Source organism: Lycium ferocissimum, unplaced genomic scaffold (genome assembly GCF_029784015.1).
Source record: "Lycium ferocissimum isolate CSIRO_LF1 unplaced genomic scaffold, AGI_CSIRO_Lferr_CH_V1 ctg789, whole genome shotgun sequence".
Taxonomy (NCBI): Eukaryota; Viridiplantae; Streptophyta; class Magnoliopsida; order Solanales; family Solanaceae; genus Lycium; species Lycium ferocissimum.
In genome coordinates this window covers 55,021-77,317 of record NW_026726994.1, presented here as the reverse complement: position 1 = coordinate 77,317, position 22,297 = coordinate 55,021, and the positions used below count along the sequence as shown (strand labels likewise).

Sequence of the window (22,297 nt, the reverse complement as noted above, 5' to 3'; positions counted from 1 at the left end):
GGAGTGTTTGAGAAAGGGATATTTGATGGCCCTGATCGTGGGCGGATCAAGTAGGATTGCAGGCTTCAAGGCAGGCAAATTTCTGAAGATGAGATACACATGACACTTTAGGTGAATCTCACATCAGAATGAGAGAGAAAGTATCGTTTGGTTGGGAAACAACTTATTCTGGGATAACTAATCCCGAGATTAGTTATTCCACCCTCAAGACGGGATAAAATAAGGCTACAATCCCGGGATAACTAATCTCAGGATTAGTTATACCGAATTTTTATTCTAACCAAACATGAGATAATATATATACTAAAATTTTATTATATATATATATATATTATATATTATCCTTCACACTCAAACGACTCTCTCTCTCTCTCTAAATATGCAATAAAATATAACTCAAATTCACATGTTACGCATGCTTTTGGGGCTCTATGTGGCTTGGTTCGAAAAACAAATTTGTGCAGGCGGCCTAGTCCCAAACATAATACGTGCCATGCACTTAAATCGTGACAATTATGGTATCATAATCCTAAGAGATTTTTACAAGATACAACAGCCCAGCAAAATCTACAAGAAAAATAACTCTAATCTTTATTGTTTAAAATAAATATTAGCCAATATGTAATGTATAATCAACGCATAATCATTCTACAATGTATTAGTATATAATTAATGTGTTACACACTTGTACAAACTATTACAGCAAAACCTATATAATTTTCTTTAGCCGACGGACTAATTCGGAAATTATCCTCTATGTGAGTCTAGGGTTGCTGAAATTGAGGGCATACTCAGCATTGAAGTACCTAATATTGACTTTAACAGTTTTGTCAACAAGTAGGGTTGACTCCTTGGGCCACTCTAACTTCTAGACAGACCTAATTTGAACGAGTAAATGTTTTAAAATTAAGGACCGGTGACACAAATCTTAAAATACATTCAATTAACAAACAACATGTTTTGGCGGTTTCTTACATTTACAATATTTTTTTTTTTGTCGGAATATTTGATTGATTCTTGCCAGACACATATTATTATTCTTTATCATTTTCCTAACTTTGGATACCCTATGATTTTATCCTTTTCTTTTCTTTTTGTTTTTTTTAAGACATATGTAATGACAGTTTAAAAATTCAGACGCTAATATTAAATTTTAAATTATAAACGTTTACGTTTTAGTTGATTTTTTTTGTCAAACTAGAAAAGTAATTAGAAGCTTTCATTGTCGCTCTTGTATTCAGGGGCTGAGCTATACCTCGTATAGGTAAGTGAAATTTTGATTTTATAGATATTTATACCAGTGTTGACACCTCTTAACACAAGCTGAAGACTTAGCGCAGCGGTTAAAGGGTTGCAAAAAGTCTCTAAGGTCACATGTTTGAACCAGACATGCGACATATCTATATTTTTCGATACCACTTAATATGAAACCTGGCTCCGCGCCACTGCTTGTATTGTTGCCAAAAATATGCTAACAAGGACAACAGTTGGCAATCACAAGAAAGCAGGGCTCGCTAAATAAATAAATAAACGTCACATTGAGCCACTGATTTTTGACATTTTGCATATGAAACCATTCAATTCATGAAGTTGTCATTTGCTTTTGATGGTTCTTGCATAAATTCTCAAAAGTAAAAGACATAATCCGTCGATAGTAATACTCGAGATTCAATATCAGATCAAGAAATTAGTCGTTACAACTCTGACTTATGAACTTAGTCACTCATTTATTAGTAGGTACACATTAATTTTAAATTTGTGTTGTCACGTATCTAAATTGTTTGACTCGCGACAAAAAAAAATCCAAAGTAGTAAATTAACTCTTCAATTTGCAACTACCAAATGAAATTTTCAATTATGTTTAACAATAGTTTCTTAATCTAAGGAAAAATAAGATATCAACATCGAACCATACAATTTGAATCTATAAAAGTTAAACTTGAGGACTAAAGGTTATATTCATAAAAAGAAAGAGGTAACAAAAAGGCTCTACTCTTTTTTTCTTTTTTAACCGAGTTATTATCATGTTTCGCTTTGCTCTACCATTTACCTTTCACTTTAAATGGAATAAAAAATTCTCAATGATGGAGATGTAGAAAGTAGATTACCAACTTGGTTCATAGTACACATATTTCAAGATTATCACTGTCAATTTGTCCAATAAAGGTTTCCATTACTACAACCACCTCCAGCAATAACATATCTTCCTACTCTAAAGTCGATTTTAGTCATAATCATCATGAATATTAAAAGATGATATGTAATAACATTATTAATTAATGTTTCTAATTCCCTCCACCATTCACGACTTGATTGAGTTAAAAAGATATAGAAAAAGAGGGGTAGGGGTGTTAATGAGGTCATAGAATTTGTTTTGAAAAATTGACTCCAAGTTAGAAAGTTCAATACTAGTTACGAAAGCAAAAGAGGCCCTACATGGACTAATGTATCCTCTTATTGCCTTCTGATAGGATATTTAAAGGTATTTATGACTTAAATGTTCAAGTATCAACCTCTATATGATTCTTTCTAATAAATGTTAATCTCCAATATTTTCTTAGTCTATATTGATTATATATTTTGAGGGATGGGGATCCTCTCCATTTCCGCTCTCTCCATTTTTCCCAAGTTCCTACTTGGATGAAAGACACATGTCATAGTTAATAATTAATGGCTGAGATCTAATTGCCCAAATCAAGGTCCTAATCATAGTTAGAATAACAAATATTTTCTTTATTTACTCTAAAAAACTTTGACAATTCCAAAATTCTAACTAAAACATTATCTCGCCTATAAATTAATTCTAATTTTTTTTTCTTTTCCTATTTATTACGTGCTCTTCCCTTTTTTTTTTTTTATAGTTCTTCTGAATTTTCCCCCCTACGTCCATCTAGATATGTTCCCATATTATTTTTTTTGTATACTTCGTGCTTTAATTTTAATTCAAGAAAAGAAAATTTATACGTCATTTACATGACACGTAATAAATAGGAAAGAAAGAAAATTTTAGGATTAATTTATAGGCGAGATAAAGTTTTAGCTAGAATTTTGGGATTGTCAAATCATTTTAGAGTAAATAAAGAAAATATTTGTTATTCTAACTATGGTTAGGACCTTAATTTGGGAAATTAGATCTCAACTATTAATTATTAACTATGACATGTGTCTTTCATCCAAATAGGAACTTGGGGAAAATGGAGAGAGTGGAAATGGAGAGGAGCCCCATCCTATTTTGAGAGAGAGCTTAGAACAACAGTAAAGTTATCTCCGTGTGATCTATATATTATAGGTTCGAACAGTGGAATCAACCATTAATGATTGTGTCAGAGTAGACTATCTACATTACATTCTCTTAGGTTGTTGTGGCCTTTTCCTGAACCCAGTGTAAATGTGGAATCAAGCGTGTAGCTACAAGTATGTCTACCGGTTCGACAGAACCCAATATCTTTGCCTCAGAGCCTGTATTTGTATTTAAAAATTCACTTAATATTGATAATTTGGCAAAACCCAATAACTTATCTTTTTTAAAATTCATAAATTTAAAATTCTAACTCCACCTTCGTACGAAATGATTCGTGTATTGAACTACCACTTCTATATTAATTCTATATTTTGATCCCAACTAGTTGTACTTGAATAGGTTTAGACATTTTTCCAAATATTTTGATCCCAACTAGTTGTACTTGAATAGGTTTAGACATTTTTCCAAAATGTTAGGTACACCGTACACAAGTGCTAGCAGTGGAGATTTCTGACTAAGTATTAATCGGTGTGACAGAACTTAGTCTTGAATTAGTGGAATAAGCAATGATGCAAAATATGGTTGCTTAAACTTCAGAATTATAATGTATTTGACCAAGCTTCTAGTAAGTCACAAGTGTTTTTTAATTTTAAAGAGTAAGATCAAGCTTTTAGGGCAAATTTAATTTTTAAATTGAAAAAAGTAATTTCTCACCAGAAATACTTTTTGAAATCTTGGTCAAACATAAATTGTTATTCTAATATTGATAAAAAAAATTAAATTAATTACCCAAAGACTAATTGTTATTCTCCAAACATACATTTTTGTTAAAATAAGCAAATTTTAAAAGTTCGGCTAAACATCTTATTAAGATTCTAGATCAAAGATTGAAGGTCTGTCTGGTTTGGATTTTAATTTTGGTGCTATTGGCATTTCACACTACACTAGACGTGGCTGGCAACTTTAGATTAACTTTTTAAAAGGCAAATAATCAGACTCTTCGTTTCATAAAAAGATTTTTCACCTTTCCTTCCAGATTTTTTTTTCAAAAGCAGAAATGCCTAAGCTATTGCTTTCAACTTGAATAGTAGTGCAAAGTTTGTGCTTTGTATCTTGCAAATGATTCAAAATTTAAAAGGTGAGGTTTCCTTTTGGAAGCATATTTATAACTGGGCAAAACACAAGGGTACAAACATACTATTCATGCCCACATTCTTCTGCCATACTAGAAGCTTAAGTAGGACAACTCAATTTGTCCTCACAAAGTTTTACTGTTCTGCTTTCTCATAGTAGGCCAGCCAAAACCATATATTATCTGTTTGGATAGGTCCGATTTACCCCTTCCTCAAAATGAAAAGGGAAAAGGGTCAAATTTACCCTCTAAGTATGGTTTATAGTTTAAATTTGCCCTTCGTCAAAGTTTGAGATCAAATTTGCCATCTCCATCAAAGTTTGGGATCAAATTTGTCCTCACCGTTAGGATACTTGATAAATTTGCCCTTATATGGATGAAAGTCTGACTTGGACTCTACAACACAAAAAAATTAGCCACGTCGGATCCACGTAGATTCTCAAACCCAATTCTCTTTTTAACCCGTTTCCCAGTCCCAATTCTTTTAACCCGTCTAGACTATTGCTGACACTAAGGCACCATGTAGTAATGTGAACAGCTGGAGTTTTAATCGCATCGAGGTACACACGTAATGCATGTAATAAAATAGGAGGCATGTAAGAAAATTTTTTGCAACAGCAACAACAACTGTTTAATACGACCAAGGATTCGCTGTTCTCTCCAGAAACATAGAATTTATCTGACTAGCAAAGCTTTCTAGAACATGACATCTATCTTAGGTAAACTTCGACGGAGCTAACTTAACTCATTGTTGTCGCCTCCTTGTCAGAACCTCTCAAAAACTATTCAAGAGACCTTAAAATGGATTTTCGTTAAAGAGAAATGAAAATGAATTTTCAGAGCTGAACTGCACAAATTTATTTTGTTGTCTTGTTATCACTTTTGCAGGATCATAGCTTTCCGATCTTACTTTCAGTATTCGTTTAGGAATGTATCTGAGAAAAAATATTTTTCTCTGTTCAGAAATGCTCTGAAGAGGTCATGAAGAAACCTTCACTATGACAAAACAAATGCTGCAGGGGCATTTTCAAAAGAGAATTAGGTTAGGAGAATTGGGATTGGGAGTCTACGTGGAGCCTATGTGGATCCGACGGGACTAATTTTTTTGTTGTTGTGGAGTCCAAGTCGGACTTCCATCCATATAAGGGCAAATTTATCAAGTATCCTAACGGGGAGGGTAAATTTGATCTCAAACTTTGACAGAGAAGGCAAATTTGATCCCAAATTTTGACGGAGGGCAAATTTAAACTATAAACTATACTTGGAGGGTAAATTTGACCCTTTTCCCAAATGAAAATGAGTGCAACTCCATTTCATTTTTTTTGCGGGTCATTTGCACGATTGTCCTTCAAAGGCACTGGTCTTTAATTTTGCCCCTCAAATTGGTGTCTTTAATTTTTGTCCTTGGCTAAAAATCTCTTGGTTTCGGGTTCGAACCCCCGCTCAGTCAAAAGATTAAAAAAAAAAATCGCAAGGTAGAGTTTAGATTCGCAAGGCAATGTTTCAAAACTCAATCTCAGGCAGAGTTTTAAACTCTACCTTAAACTAGGTAGAGGTTTACCTTCAGGCAATTTATTTATTTGTTTATTTATTTTTAACTTAGTTGAAATTATACAAACCTCTGCCTTAAGGCCTAACGTTTGCCTGAATAGGCCTAATTTTGGACAAAAGTTGGGCGTCAAGGCAGAGATTTGCCTTAAGGCCTAATTTTGGGTAAAAGTTTGCCTTAAGGTAAAACTCTGCCTTAAAGCCTAACTTTGGCCCGGATAGGCCTAACTTTGCTACAAAACTCTGTCTTGCGAAATTATTATTATTATTATTATTATTTTTTTTTTTACTGATCCGGAGTTCGAACCCCAAACCTCATGGTATTATGCGAAGGGCAACGATTAAAGACCACCAATTTGAGGGACGAAAATTAAAGACCAGTGCATTTGAAGAGTAAGCCGCGCAAAAAAAATGTTTTTTTTTGCGCGGATTGGCCTTCAAAGGCACTGGTCTTTAATTTTTGTCCCTCCAATTATTGGTCTTTAATTTTTGTCATTCGCTTAAAAAAGTGACTAAAAATACCTTGAGGTTCCGGGTTCGAACCTTGCTCAGTCAAAAATTAAAAAAAATCGCAAGACAGAGGTTGGATTCGCAAGGCAGAGTGTGCCTTATGCCTGAAGGTAGCAACTCTACCCTTAAGGCAGAGTTTGCATGAAACTCTCCCTTATAAGGCAGAGTTGCCCTCAGACATAAGGCAAACTTTGCCTTATAAGGTGGAACTCTACCTTATAAGGACAAACTGTGCCTTGCGAATTCAAATTTTACCTTGAGAATTTTTTTAAAATTTTTGACTGAGCGGGGCTTCAAACCCGAAATCCATGAATTTTTAGGCGAAGATCAAAAACTAAAAACCAAAGAATTTGAGGGTCGAAAATTAAAGACCAGCCTCGAATAAGGAAAATCGTGCAAATTGCCCACTCTATTTTGGCCTGGTCCAATGTCAAATGAACTTGTAAGCACGGAATCAACTCAATCATTATAGGGGAAGTTACATAAATACTATTAAATGAGTAACATATTTTATAATATACAACTATTAACTAAATTACATAATTTACAACATATACCCTATAAATGAGTAAAGAAAAAACCTCTTTGAATATGGCAGTTTTTCATACAAATAAGCAAACTAAATCCGTAGGTTATAGTTCTTCCTTCAAGAATAAATATGAAAAATATTCAATAAAATCAATTTCTTCCTACAAATTCTCCGTTGTAATACTACAAGTACCTATTAGGCTATTACTAAGGAAGCACTATCATCTCTGCCTCTCAGTTCCACTCTCTCTCTCTAGGGTTCTTTTATATGTCTCTCTGTTTCATCACACAATTTTTCCAACTATCTCATCTTATTCAATACGAGCATTTCGAACAAAGATCAGTTATATTCCGATCTCCCTACATCCCTCCCTGCCGCTGCCTACAAATATTTGACATATGATTGATATACTTATATATCATTAATATCATCTTGATATATTAATGGTATACAATATTTGAATACATACCATTAAATTAAGTATATTGCAATATTATATACATTATATAATACTAAGTATATTGTATACATTATGTAATACTAAGTATATTATATACAACATATAACATTGGTATATCAATAATTTTAAATGATATTTTAATAATATAAAATACATATATAAACACAAACTTACATACGTGAGTAAGAAATATGTACAATTTTAAAAGTTACAAGAAAAGTTTTCATACTGAAGCGTGAATAATAATTATTAATATGAATGTTCATGTAATTTTCTTAGTATTAATATAATCAAGATGGAGAAGAGATTGAAACGCAAAAGAAAAGTTAAAGAATTATAAGATTAAGATGAAGAAGAGAGATTCTGGGAGCTTTTTGGAAAAATTATATGATAGTTATCTTAGGTGAGAGAATATTTTCTTATTTATTGAATACTTAATTAGGAGAGATATTTTAGGAATGTAAAAAATTGCATTTATGTAATTAAAAAGTTAAAATTTTGAATAAGTTGTATTCATGTAATTTTTTTAAAGTAGTTGTACTGTTTTTAATTACCATTTTAAAAAGTTGTATTTGTGTGACTTTTCCATCATTATATTATAAGTTCACAATCCTACCTAATTGTCATTTTGTTCGGAACATATTTCTTTGATTTCAGTTAGCAAGAGAGATCTTGAACTAAGAAATAGACCTAGAAGCTAAAAAGAAAAAGTTATCGCTAGTAATTGCAATATCCGAGTTCATTGATATTTGTGATACAGTAAAAACTGTCATACATACAATAATACTCGATCCATGGAATTGTTTGATCTTAAATTGGATATTCTACAATTTCACAAACTCTAGCCAGACCTAAAATTTGAACTTGATGAGTTCAAACCCGAAATTCTACCATATCCTGTCTATCACACATATAATGATACTCAAACTATGTCATACACAGATCCAAACTTTCCTTGTAAGTGCAACTGATGTAAAGGGGGTGAATGTAAAGTACAACAATAGAAGCATAATGAGAAACTAACATTCCGGGACCCTGAAAGATTTGTACTGCAACATAACAAAGTCATCTCACCACAAATTTTCCAACACATACTTGAGTCTCTTTGAAATGACACTTTTCCAACCCATAATATACACAAAAAAACGAAGAATAAAAAATCTCTCCCATCAAGTGTCTACATTGCAGCTACATTTCCAGTTAATGTACAGTTCCCTAAGTAAACGGGCAGCAGATTAAGAACCAAAAACTCACATGTGATGTATAAAAGAGCTCTAGAGACTAGTAAGTTCTGCTTGTCGCGGAAAAATGCATTTGGTAACGGATGTGTGACAGATTCACCAGTGCCATAGGAGAGTTTGGCCATTTTAAGGAGTTGGTTGTCTAAATCATGAGAACCGGTAGCTTCTGGAGCCAAGGGGGTATCTGCACTTCCTGCAGTAGAAGGAGTTTCCGCGTCCCTTTTATCATTTTCTGATGAATCATCAGCATCTTCTCTTCCGTTGTTTGGCTCAGCGGAACTCCCACCGCTGCCATCCTTTGGAACGCTAGGGATCAAGTCAGGTCGAGGTTCAACACCAACACGTCTCAAGTGTAGCTGCTCAATTGAAATTACAACCAAGTGCTTAGTTGAAACATATTCTTCTTTTTTCATAAATTACTCATACTTGAAAACTCTTCACAGATTGATAGACCTAAATGCTAAAATGGAAAAAGAAAAGTTGATGACAATGATGTTCACATACAAGTGATGAGAAGAAGCTTGTACCTGAAGATGAAGATTCACTTCATCAGGCCGTGAAAGAAATGGAAAATCACCACCACTTTTCAAGTATGCCCGTCTCGCGCCAGGGTACCTTTCACAGACTTGATCTTTGAGCGATTGAGGGGTTGCACAATAGTCATTTGTCTTCACACAGCAGAAAATTACAATGCAACAGGAATCAGCCCATCAGATAGTTTCTACTTTAGTGACTTTAGTAAGAAAGAAAGTGGCGACATTACAAATGGACAATAATATCAACCAATCAATTAACTAAAACTCAATTCCAAATCACTTGGGCTTGGGTATTCGAATCCTCTATATCCATTCAGCTTTGTTCAGGTCCATTCCCCTTGGAGTTAAGAGTTTCTTTCTCTCATGAAATAACTAGCTTAATCCCTACACTATGTATATCTGAACTTACTTTTACATCCAAAAGAATTTTGACGACGATAATCAACTAGTTGATCCGAAGCAATAGTAAATCCTTTTTTTTTTTTTTTTTTGGGAAAGTATTGTAAATGCTGAAATTATGTGGTAAGAAGGTCTTCAAGCAAATATGCCTGTCCCACTAGGTGCGGAAGAAGTAAGTGGTCCTCTCCTATCCATAGAGAGAAATGTCAACTCGTGAGAAAAGACTACAAAGAATAGTGAATGGAGACTTCCTCGATGTCATGATTAGTAAAGAGGTGAAAGACCAAAATCTCTGGACCAAGAGCTACAGACTTCTCAAGGTCAAAGTTTATACTCACGCAGTCTGTTTCCAAGCAAGAAACGATCAACTTGGTTACCATGACTTTTGGAAAAAAGCACGTCTCAAGGAAAAATTTAAAAATACAAGCGGCGTCGCAAGAGCAACAGAATGCAGTGGTATCCAGTTAACTTGAATGATTAATGTCCTAATATTCCAGCAAGGAAAGATGTAAATAAACACATGGCGTACTACAGCATGATGTAGTTAAAATATCAGTGTCGCCTCATAGTCAATACTCTTATAAAACCGAAAAATGAAAAAGTTGGGGCATGTTGACTAACACATACTGAAATTCGAGGAACTTTGCAGATTAGACACATACATCGATTAAGGTGATGGAAGAATCTGGAAGAAGAAGGGGTCCAACTGATGCAGCATCAGCTGTCAATGTCAATCTGGAGGCCAAGTCTTCTCTCGAGAGTGTCTCAACCTGCATCCAAATCGATTTCACGAGTTATGCCAAAAAGTGAGTCAACTTTTTCTGCAAGCAAATAGTTGTGGTATCAAGAAAGAACAAAATTCATGGTGAATAAGCGATGGTCTAGTTTATTAGTTGAACTGCAAGAAAATGGAACAATTAGTGTTAACAAAATTAGAGGACCATCAAAAAGAAAAAAACTAAGACCAGTTATTTGAACAGGGTACAGCAATGAAACATAAACAAAGATATATGAGCAGCATATCAACATGTTGTCATAAAGTATCCAGGGCGCAGTAGCTTGATCCAAAAAAAAAAATCTCATGGTGCACAGTAGTAGTATATTAATACATAACACATTCTATATTCATTCTCAAAAGGAAAAAATAAGACATACTCCCTCTGCCCCATTTTACTTGTCATATATTTTTTTGCACGCTCCTTGAAAATATTTTAGAAGGGTAAACATACCATACAAGGTGGCATGTTTTGTTTGGTTGGTAGTAAAGAAGGCTTGTTTGACACAAGACAGACTGCAAAGAAGGGGAATACACCTTTGCTCTATCTGCCACTTATGTGGAATGTATGCAGAAACAAATAGTCACCTTTTTTTGCATTGTAAGGTGACTACCCAACTGTGGGACATATTTTTTGCTAAAATCGGTTTGAGCTGGGAAATGCCAATTCATACACTATATATGCTATCTAGTTGGAACAGAAGAGGAGGAACTAAAGCTCAAAGAAAGAGTTGGAGTATGCTTCCAGGCTGCATATGGTGGACTATCTGGAGGGAACGGAATTCAAGATGCTTTGAAAACAAAAGCAAACCTATCCAGAAGATAAAGCTTAATTGTATTCGAGTTTTGCAATTTTGGTATAAAGAAAAGTACATAGACAACACAGAGACACTCATACAATTCTTAAGAGTCTCTTTAGTTGTTAGTTAAGTATTTTTGCAGCCTTTATTTAGCATCTCTGTCATTATAGCCTTCACTGGCCCCTTTTGATTTTAATACAGCTTGTTATCATCTCAAAAAAAAAAAAAAAAAAAAAGAAAGAAAAACTAAAAGGGTTATTTGACTAAATTATCCTTATTTATTCTGTCATCTCAATTTAATATTACTCTCGTTTTCACCACATTAGTCTCTCTCCACATTTATTGAGTAAGGGTAAAGGTGGAAACAATAATTAATTATATCTTGGTTTTCTAAAATGACAACTATTTTGGACCATCTATTATTAGTAAGGATGACAAGTAAAATGGACCGGAGGGAATAAGACGTTCTAGATTTTAGGCAGGATTAAAGCTCAAAATCCAAATTCCGGAGAAACAAGGAAAGAACTCAAGAATAGTACATGAACCAGCTCAACTCAAAACGTAGCAAGAATGACACCATTTCTGGCAGTACGGAAAGGATAATCTGCATCCAATTTCATCCATTGACATTCTGGAATACAAAAAGAGGGACTGAAAAGATTTGGGGAAAAGTAAAGGTTAAACATGTTAGAGTTGTCTTAAAATGTTTAAAATCCCTCTAGAGCTTCTTCCGGTAATGTTTGACAGAGGAGAAACAGGTGAATACTATACAACTGCAATGAATGGCACATGCATGCAAGAAAAAAGGTATCTACACTATTTTCTGAAAATGGAATAGCATATAGGACATGGGAGAAGTTGATGGCTTTGGGGGCGTGGGAGAGTAGGGGAGATGTGAGCAGTATGTGAGATAGGACGGCCAGTTGCATTAGAGAAGCAGCTAGAGAGGTTCTGGGGGTCTCAAGAGGTCGTCGTGGTAGGCATCAAGGGGATTGGTTGTGGAATGGAGAAGTCCAAGGGAAGGTGGAAGCAAAGAAGCAGGCATACGCGAAGTTGGTAGGCAACAAAGATGATGAAGTGAAGCGGACGAATAGAGAAAAGTATAAGATGGCGAGAAAGGAAGCGAAGTTGGCAATTTCGGCAGCAAAAACGACAGCTTTGAACGCCTTTACGCAGAACTAGAGGACAGAGGCGGGGATAAGAAGTTGTTCAGGCTTGCCAAGGCGAAGAGAGAGAAAGGCACGCGATCTGGATCAAGTGAAGTGCATCAAGGACGAGGATGGCAAAGTGTTGCGCAGAGGAAGCTCTCATTAGACGGATATGGCAGTCATACTTCCATAAACTCTTGAACGAAGAAGGTGACAGAGACATTGTGTTGGGAGATTTGGAGTACTCTAAGGCATCGCGATTTTGGATATTGTAGGAGTATAAGGGTTGATGAGGTTAAGGGTGTTGTTCGTAGGATGCGCAGGGGAATAGCGACCGGACCTAACGAGATTCCTGGGAAATTTTGGAAGAGTGCAGGCAGGGCAGGCTTGGAGTGGTTGACTGGGTTGTTTAATGTTATTTTCAAGACCGCGAAGATGCCCGAAGAATGGAGGTGGAGTACAATGATTCCTTTGTACAAGAACAAAAGCGACATTCAAAGCTGCAACAACTATAGAGGTATCAAGCTATTAAGCCACACTATGAAAGTGTGGGAAAGGGTGGTAGAGATGAAGGTTAGGAAAGGCGTGTCTTTTTCAGAGAACCAGTTCGGATTCATGCCGGGGCGCTCTACTACTGAAGCCATTCGTATTTTTAGGAGATTGGTAAAACCAAACAAAAGATAGGGAGCGGAAGAGAGACTTGCACATGGTATTCATCGACCTAGAAAAAGCTTACGACAAAATGCCAAGAGAGGTTTTATGGAGATGCTTGGAGGCTAAAGGCGTACTTGTGGCATACATTAGAGCGATCAAGGACATGTATGATGGAGCCAAGACGAGGTAAGGAGCTGGCAGAAGGAGACTCGGAGCACTTCCCAGTTCTGATAGGTTTGCATCAGGGATCAGCTCTTAGCCCCTTTTTATTTGCCTTGGTGATTGATGGATTGACATGACAAATTCAAGGTGAGGTGCCATGGTGTATGTTGTACGTAGATGACATAGTCTGGATAGACGAGACTCGTAGCGGAGTTAACACTAAGCTAGAGGGTTAGAGACAGACGTTAGAGTCTAAAGGATTCAAGTTGAGTAGGACTAGAACAGAGTACTTGGAGTGCAGGTTCAATGGCGCACCTCATGAGGCTGACGTGGAAGTGAGACTTGGTACCCAGCTTATCCAAAAGAAAGGAATTTTCACGTATCTTGGATCTATTATACAAGGAAATGAAGATATCGACGACGATCACACATCGTATTAGTGCAAGGTTGATTAAATGGAGGTTCGCTTCCGGAGTGCTGTGTAACAAGAAAGTGCCACCAAAACTTAAGGGCAAGTTCTACAAAGTGGTGGTTAGACCGACTTTGTTGTACGAGGCAGAGTGTTTGCCAGTCAAGAACTCTCATGTGCAGAAGACGAAAGTCGCAGAAATGAGAATGTTGCGGTGGATGTGTGGGCACACTAAGAGAGATAGGATTAGGAATGAAAACATTCGGGACAAGGTGGGAGTGACATCAGTGGAGGAAAAGATGCGGGAAGCGAGGCTGAGATGGTTTGGGCATGGGAAGAAGAGAGACTCAGATGCCCCAGTGCGGAAGTGTGAGAGGTTGGCTATGGACGGTTTTAGGAGATGTAGAGGTAGGCCAAAGAAGTATTGGAGAGAGGTGATTAGACAGGACATGGTGCAGTTTCATCTTCCCGAGGACATGACCTTAGATAGGAGGTTGTGGAGGACTCAGATTAGGATAGAAGGCTAGTAGGTAGTCTCGCTTTTTCTTTCGCACTAGTAGTCGTAGTTTTGCTTTATCGTTTATTGCCCTTTGATTCCTGCTTATATTTGTTGGGTCTTGTCTTTCCAGGCTGTTTTATCACGACTTTTTCACTCTTGTTATTTCTCATTTTCGCATTGCTTTGATATGCTTGTCCTTATCTGACTCTTTTGCCTTGTTTTCCTTTTTTTTCCTCTGAGCAGAGGGTCTTTCGAAAACAATCTCCCTACCTTCCAAGGTGGGGGTAAGGTCTGCATATACTTTACCCTTCCCAGACCCCACATTGTGGGATCCCACTGGGTATGTTGTTGTTGTGGTGGTGTTGTGGAATAGCATATATGCATAAAACATCTATGGGGCCAACTATGAAGCAGCAAAAGAAGCATGGTGGAGCTAAGTTCAATAGACTGCCAATGGCTACTCTCTGAAAACAGGAATTTTTCAAGCAATTTGTGGTAAGAGTGACATGAAATGGATGTAATATAACTAAAATCTGAGCTTAAACATTACCTGAGAAACAACAAAATCTACAGAGTCTGCAATAAAGGGTTCCTGAGGACTATCACGAATTCCACTTAGCACATGCCGTTTCAGTATAAAAGAAGGAGCCCAACCAACACTGCAGTAGGAAACCAATAATAGAAGAAAAACACCTTTTAGAATATGAAGAACTATGCAGTTGAAATCATAAAATCAACGAATGCAATAGTTATGATGGTGGTACACATACACAAAGATACGAGAACTATAACAGCTGATCCCTCACACAAAAATACGAGAACTATAGTTATGATGATGGTACAGAAGTTATAAAGTACCGATGCTGATCACCCACATTTGAACTATAACAGCAATTTAGCAGCTCTTATGATATGCAAAAACAATAAAAAGAAAACTTACATAGGAGCCCATGGCATTGTAGCTGAGAAACTAGTGGTCTCCACAAATGTATTTGAAAGTACCAAGGACCTAACACGCCGGGGACGATGCTGAGCAAAAAGTTGTGCTAAGAAGCCTCCAAGGGCTGTTCCATAGAGATGAATCTGTCGTAGCAAAAGTTTAATACATCACTTATTCCCTTTATCATGAACAAACCTTATAATTCCAAACATTCAAAATGCTTCAACACTATAACCAAACAAATATCGAACAAGTGAGGTCAAAAAAAAAAAAATGTAGATGTATCTTTATATGCCTTTGTTTGCATATTCTGTCTAAATATATACACAAATCAACAGAGTCAATAAGGTGCATTCTACTAGTTGCTTATCTCCTAAAGACAGTCAGATTGCACGTGTTACATGCTCAGGAGTAAGCTGTAACCATAAAGTAAGAGGAACATACATGATGAACATCAATAGCATCTAAAAACTTCTCAAATGCTTGAATCCACTCGTGGTTGTTCCATGTGCATGGAATATCAACAGATATTACACGGTAGCCCTGAGAAAGTAAAACCAGAAAACATTAGCTTCCTTCAATTGAATTTAGGGGTCGTCTTGTAGAAAAACTAGCGGGGAGCTAGTGGAAAGGCATATCCACATAGATTGCAATATGCAAAAAGAACCTATTATATCCTACATATGCAAGTAGTCTTTAGTTTAAATCCTGAAAAATATGTTGCAAAAGATTCTAATCATTTAGAGAATGGGAAATTCTATTTCGCTTAATGAGGTTGTTAGTCATCACTTGACATGGTATTAGCCCATGTAGTAGAGAAGGCAAACCAGTGGGATGAGCATTATCTAATTTTCAAGATTCAGTGCATGAATGTGCTTTCTCAAAACTTAGTTTGACAAGGATATCATTAAAAGAAGTGCAATTTCTGTTGTCGTTTGTATATATCAGTATTTAGTATTTACCACTCCTTGATGCGTTACAGAGCGTTTATTGGAACATATTCCCTATTCTTATCAAACATAATTTATTAATGAGAACTATGTTGCTAGACTTTTTTTTGGGAATAAGATTTTTATATACCAAAGTAAGCAATATGTACAGTCTCAGTTATAGCTGGTGTGGACAGGCCCCAACACCAGCAAAGCAACTAAACCTCTAATTAAAAGAACTATGAGTAAGCATCACTAGCATCTTAAACAAGCTTCAGAAACACAAAAAGCCTATAGGCTAGCTTAGTTGAACAGGCAAAGTTGGAAGTTGAGCATTTCAATCTTTGTGCTAATCTGCCCCTTAGTTGTCCCCAATAGAACACCTCCTGAATAATTTGTCTTATAAGAGCTTGAGGTTCTCTTCTCCTTTGTTGAAATATCCTGTAATTCCTTTCAATCCAAATATGGTATACACTTGCTGCCATTACCATCCTATACACCTCAGATGCACTGTTTTTGCCCTTAGCATGTACTGTTGCCCATTGCGTGTCATCTGACCATACCATAGGAATTCTGCTGATGCCTTGCCAAGGTAAAAGAGCTCCCCACATGGTTGCTGAGTAGAGGCAATGGAAGAACAAATGATTTATGGTTTCCGGTCCACCTGAACAAAGTGAGCAGTCCTCTGTTATTGTTATCCCCCAACTAGCAAGTCTATCCCTTGTGTATAGTCTATCATGAGCAGCCAGCCTTAATATAAAAATCAATTTTGGAGATCCATAATTATCGCAGACCAGCCTTCTCCATGGCACTTTGAGGAAGTCACACCTCATCAGTAGGTATATCTTTTTGACCGAAAAGGTAGCCATTTGCGTAAGATCATTCTCCAGAAGTCCAATCTCAGCTACATGTTGCTTAACTTTGAGCATCTTTTGCACAATCCATGAAGCTTGCTTAGGAGTAGTATTCTACTATGTTGCTAGACTTTTAATATTGAAGAAAGAGGTTTTAGGAATCACCAAACTGCTTGTTACATTCCCTTTCATCTATCGACTAAAATCTGATAGCTAAGATAATTGGAAAAATTGCCATGTCAATACTAACCAGTCATTACATGTTCAATTTTATTTTGCACTTGCATTCTGTAAATTTCGTGGCACTTTTTTTAGCTGCAATTGGTTTCGGATAAGGAAATGGACCTTCGGCCTAACTCAACCCCAAAAGGTAGCTCTCCAAGACCATATAAGGACAGACCAGGAAATCCATATCCCTCCGATGTGGGACTCAACAATATCTAGATAAGATAGTCCATTATGACAGGTTCAAGAACTTTTTTTTTTGATAAGGTATGACAGGTTCAGAAACTCCTAAAAGTAATATCAAAGTGATCAATAATTCCAGATATGATATATTATGAAAGGTTAAGAAACTCCATAATCTAAAGTGATCAATGTTTACTCTCATCCATTTTATAGGTTTGAAACTCCAGTAATTTTAGGGAGAATAGTTGGCACATTTGCGTGATTCGTACTTAAATTTGCCACCTCAGTTTGACAAATTCATTCTTGAGTTTAAAGATTTTACCATCAAAGAGAAAAAATAAGATACCATTTGCAAACTTTCTTTCATTCTTCACCTGGCTTTCCTCAGTTTCTAACCTTTTGCTTAAAACTATCCTGTGTAGAGAGGAAATGCAATACACTTATTGCATTCAATAGCATTTTATGGTTTTGGGACACATAAACTCAATTATTCCAAGTCACTCAATTTGGCAGTTAATGAGTGAGCATTTAACAACCACCCTGTAGTAAAGCTTTGATGCCTGATCAAATAAAATCTTGCTTCATGGGTACAGTAGCAACATCTCAAGAACAATTACACATACATTATAAGAAAGAGGATGACAAACACCAAGCGATATGATCTACATAAAGAACAATTACATAAACTTAATTGTTCATGGGTTTAACTTCTGTGGTTAAGAAACGAAGTCCCAGCAAGCCAATGGTTTCCGTGTCATCAAAGCTATAGTATATACTCCCTCCGTCCCAAAAAGATTGGCACATTTCTATATTTAGAAACAATTTAACTTAATAAGATGATTTACAGCCACACAAATATGAAATATGTAAGGCTTGTTTTGGACCACACATTTCAGAAGTCTTCTTTTATTTCTTAAACTCCATGCCAAGTCAAACTAAGACAATCTTTTTGGGACGGAGGGAGTAGGAAGGATGTTCACAAGAAATGAAAGTTGATTTCACTTGTTCGCTTCCTGGTGAAGAGGAGGAAACATTAAATCATCTCTTTGATAGCTCTTAGCTATCTCATCTTGGTACGCGATGATTTGAATGAGAGATCATCTCTTTACAACCAATGGCCAAATCACAAATATACGTATAAGTAAGAGCGATGGAGGATTTAGGTATTAACCATGCCTTAGTCTTTTTAATTAAAGATCTATAGTAGAATCCATATCAATATTATAACAGAAGAAAATATAAGTAATTATCTGAAAAAATCTGAAGGAAATTAATCAAGTTGGCAAATTTCAAATTACTTAAAAATCAAACAAGACCAAGTGGTAATATTTCTTCTTATTAAAATAGAATTTTTCATTTGCTATAGAAAATTTTTATGTAAAAGCTCAGAGATCAATTAAATAATTGATATGTTCCCAGTCCCTCTGTTGTTAGATTCATTGTTATCAAAAGCGAAAACCGCAAAAAAGCTCTAAGGTTTGTTGGGGCTTTAAGCGCAAATAAAGTGTAGGCTTTAATGAGAAGGCGCAAATGGAGAAAAACTACAAACACACATATGTTTAGTCGAAGGCTAATAATTATTAGCATGAATAACAAATATATGGACAAAGATATTGAAAAAAAAAATTACGATAAAGTGAAATATCAATTGTTTAGTGTCGCCTCTTCAGAAGACGCTCATTGGCAAGGCAAGGTATGTCTTAGAGCCTTGATGACGACGTTGAAGCTCACATTAAGCGAGGTGAAGCGCTCAGCACGTTTTGAGCCTCGCTTCAGGGGTTAAGTGCGCTTTTGACAACACTGGTTAGATTTACATCCCAATTTGAAAACCCATATTTAAGTAAGATCTCAAATCAAATTTTTTTTGGCGGGGGGGCGGGGAGTGGAGTGGGAGGAGGAGACTCTCATGCTCAAGTCATATGCTTCTAGTCAGGGGCGGATCCACCCTTTAGATTGATAATTTTTTTATATATCTGTGTTGCAATTTGCTTAAACTACATTAAATATTCGATCCTGCCCACCCCAGTCCCAAATTAGACAAAAGTACCATGGCTAGTCGACCTTTTAGAAAGCTTTTCTCGTGTGTCAGACATAAGTTCGAATCTATTTGAACATTTTCCAACTCCCGTTTTTCTTTGTGCTTTTTAGTTCCTTTGTAGTTTGTACCGGCCGTTTCCCTTTTCGAATCTCCAAATTTTCTACTTATCTTTTTATTATTTATGTTGCCTTGCCTCTATTCTATCATTTATCTGTGATCTCTAGCGAGACCACACAAAATAGAAACTTCAAAATTCCTTAAATTAAGTATTTCTTTTAATCTCAAATCTGTGAGTATTTAAATCGAAAAACTTGGGTGTCAACGGGAATTTTGGATTGAGATCAAAATTCAATTTTTTTAATAATTTCTTTTGTTTATTACTCCCTCCGTCCATGTTTACTTGTCTATATTTGACTTGGGACACTCTTAATAAGCAATAAATAAAATGAGAAATGAATTGGAGTACTTAATAATAAGGGTAAAATAGGTATAAATGGTAAATTATATCTTGATTTTTCAAACTATACCACTTACATTTAAAAGTGGACATCTATTTTTAGTATAGTGGACAAATAAAATGGACGGAGGGAGCGTATTGTAAAAAATTATGCTATTCTATAATTGTTAAATTCAATTTAAATCACTTTAATATTTAAATTGTGATGGAAATTTCGTAAGCATTGATTAGGAAAAACATGAAATTTATGATTTATTTTTAAGAACTTGTAGATTATCTAATTCTACATTTACTATGGGGTGTAATTTACCTATTGAAGAGTTTCTATTATTTTTCTTATTTTGCTTGGTGTAATTCCCTTATTGAAGATGTTATTTTACTTGTGCAAGTTTATTTTTTAATATACATAAAAGATGTAAGTCCCTTGGTGAAAATGTTGATTTTACTTATGTTGTTACTGGGTGTGATTCCTTGTTTAAAATGCTAATTATATTCATTTCTTGATATTTGATATGTAATGTTCATATGTGCAAATAAAAAAAGGCCTATTAAGTTGACCCGAATAAACTCAAACGAGATGGACCCGACCCAAATACATGTTCATAACAAGATGTACATTGAATAAAATTGCGCCACCTTCAAATCCTAGATCCGCCTCTGCTTCTAGTGATAATCCTAATCACTAGATATCAATAGTATCTGCTTTCAATCTGTTTAATGATGGATTTTGAATAAGTTTTAGGTGCACTTTTTGGCATTAAATTAAATGCATTACCAAAGTGCATAGTTTATTCTACCACAGTTCTAATCATTTGGAACCCCTTATTTATACCTTTAACCAATCTTGGAAGTTACCATAGTAACACAGGGAAAACGTAATGTATGCAAGTTTAGGTGATTCCTAATATTCATACATAATTTTGAGTAGCTAAAGTGATTACAGTCACAAATATGACCCGTTCTTCACTGTCGTTATCACTCTCAAAGCAGATACACAAGCATTAGCAATAACTAGACAAAACATGCAAAAGAACCAGGAGTTTGCCTCACTACCTTCATAGATAAAGACATGATCTGTTTGTAATAGACATCAGCCGTTCCAGCTATGCCAGGAAGGCAAATCAGTGGTGGAACTACTTTCGGGCCAAAATCATAATATCGCCACTGCTTTGACCCAATCTGCACAACAGATTAGAGTATTAAGAATATTAGTACATTTAACAAGGAGGCAAAGGGTCCATTTATGCATCTCAATTACCTAACCAAAGAATATCAGCTTTATAAGAATTGCAAGAACTGAAAAATTCAAGAGCAAGATCAAAGTCAAGACGCATCATCAACTTAAAAAAAAAAAAAAAAAAAAGTAGCCATCTTCTTCATCTAAAAGAGAAGGTGGCCTCTCCAACTAGCGAAATTATCAATAAATAAGCAACAAGAGTAGAATGCAGATAAAGATCAAAGTTTAGAAAAAGAAAAAATGACCTTAGTATAAGCATAGATTTCCCCATTCTACTGTAATTAGTACAAGAAGTTCTTCGGCATTGATGGAAAACACATCCACTCTCCAATAATATTCACACACAAAACTAATCAGACCAACTACAAGATAGCACGATTTGCAAGAATTCCAGGATTGTACAAATTCTATTGGGAGGAACTAAAAGGGAAACTAAATTGATTCGCATAACATATTTGAAAAGGCAATTAAAGCTAGCACTACAATTACCACAATAATGATTCAGAGCAAAGTTGTTTTAGAGTTAAAAATGATAACTTTAAGCAAGTTTAAGGAACTCAAACAATTTTTTAGGAGCAGAAGCTCAGTCATTTTTCAGTCAGTACTCACAAAAAACACACTTCATATTTTCCTATAAAGAACAGATATTGGCCACCTTACAGATTCAAAGAAAAAGGAAAACCACACATAAAAGATCACAAACAAACTCAGAGGTCCCAAAAAATGTAACACAATAACTAAATCCAATTGGGTAAACCACTACGTCCAATATTCAGATTCATTAAAAATCCAAGAAACAAACAAAACACAATCAAAGTGAAGAAAAAATGCAGACCCAAGTTGAGAAACAAAACAGTTGAGCAAAATCAAAGATACCCAAATCATAAAAATCCAAAATTGATGCCAAAAAAAAAAAAAAAGAACTTACAGGGATCTTGTGAAGAGGGACTTGAGACTTGAAGTAGATGTAATCACCAGGCGCCGAAAAGACGCCTCCTCTCATAGCTTATATTATTCAAGTTTATTGGATATAATACCACCCATCAATCAAGCTATATAAAATCACAGTTCTTGAATTTGTTTTATTGAATAAGAAAACTCATCTTCCCCAAGCGTGGCAAATTTGGGTTTTTGGGTGTTATTGGATTTCTTCACAAAATGAGACAGAGGCGTGATGAGCTGTATTATGTTAACAACAATGACAGAGAAACACGTGGATGGGTCCCGCTTTCTCCATGTTTGCTTTTAGCCGTAATATTGGAGTCCTTTTTTATATGAAGTTATAAAATTCTCATGATGAGTCTTTTATTAATAAGATGAATTAATTTTAACAAATTATAAATAACGAATAAATGTTAAATATTAAAAAAGTATTGAAAATAATTTTATAA

General features: G+C 35.4%; 1 protein-coding gene across 1 annotated transcript; it reads right to left on the bottom strand.

Annotated features, from left to right (window-relative positions):
• Positions 1-8,423: 8,423 nt before the first annotated feature.
• Positions 8,424-22,086, bottom strand: LOC132045777 (uncharacterized). Its single transcript, XM_059436358.1, has 8 exons — positions 21,835-22,086; positions 20,723-20,848; positions 15,428-15,526; positions 14,984-15,126; positions 14,594-14,702; positions 10,259-10,366; positions 9,189-9,329; positions 8,424-9,017 (listed from the first exon to the last, which is right to left on the bottom strand). The coding sequence occupies exons 1-8, from the start codon at positions 21,907-21,909 to the stop codon at positions 8,598-8,600; spliced, it is 1,221 nt and encodes a 406-aa protein (XP_059292341.1). The 5' UTR covers positions 21,910-22,086; the 3' UTR covers positions 8,424-8,597.
• Positions 22,087-22,297: the final 211 nt, after the last annotated feature.

Excerpts from the sequence above, each read along its gene's own strand:
- LOC132045777 (XM_059436358.1), bottom strand. The coding sequence starts at position 21,909 with ATGAGAGGAGGCGTCTTTTCGGCGCCTGGTGATTACATCTACTTCAAG. Across the intron at positions 15,127-15,427 it reads ATGCTATTGATGTTCATCAT|ATTCATCTCTATGGAACAGC; the intron begins GTATGTTCCTCT and ends TTGCTACGACAG. Across the intron at positions 9,330-10,258 it reads CTTCCATCACCTTAATCGAT|ACAAATGACTATTGTGCAAC; the intron begins GTATGTGTCTAA and ends TGCTGTGTGAAG.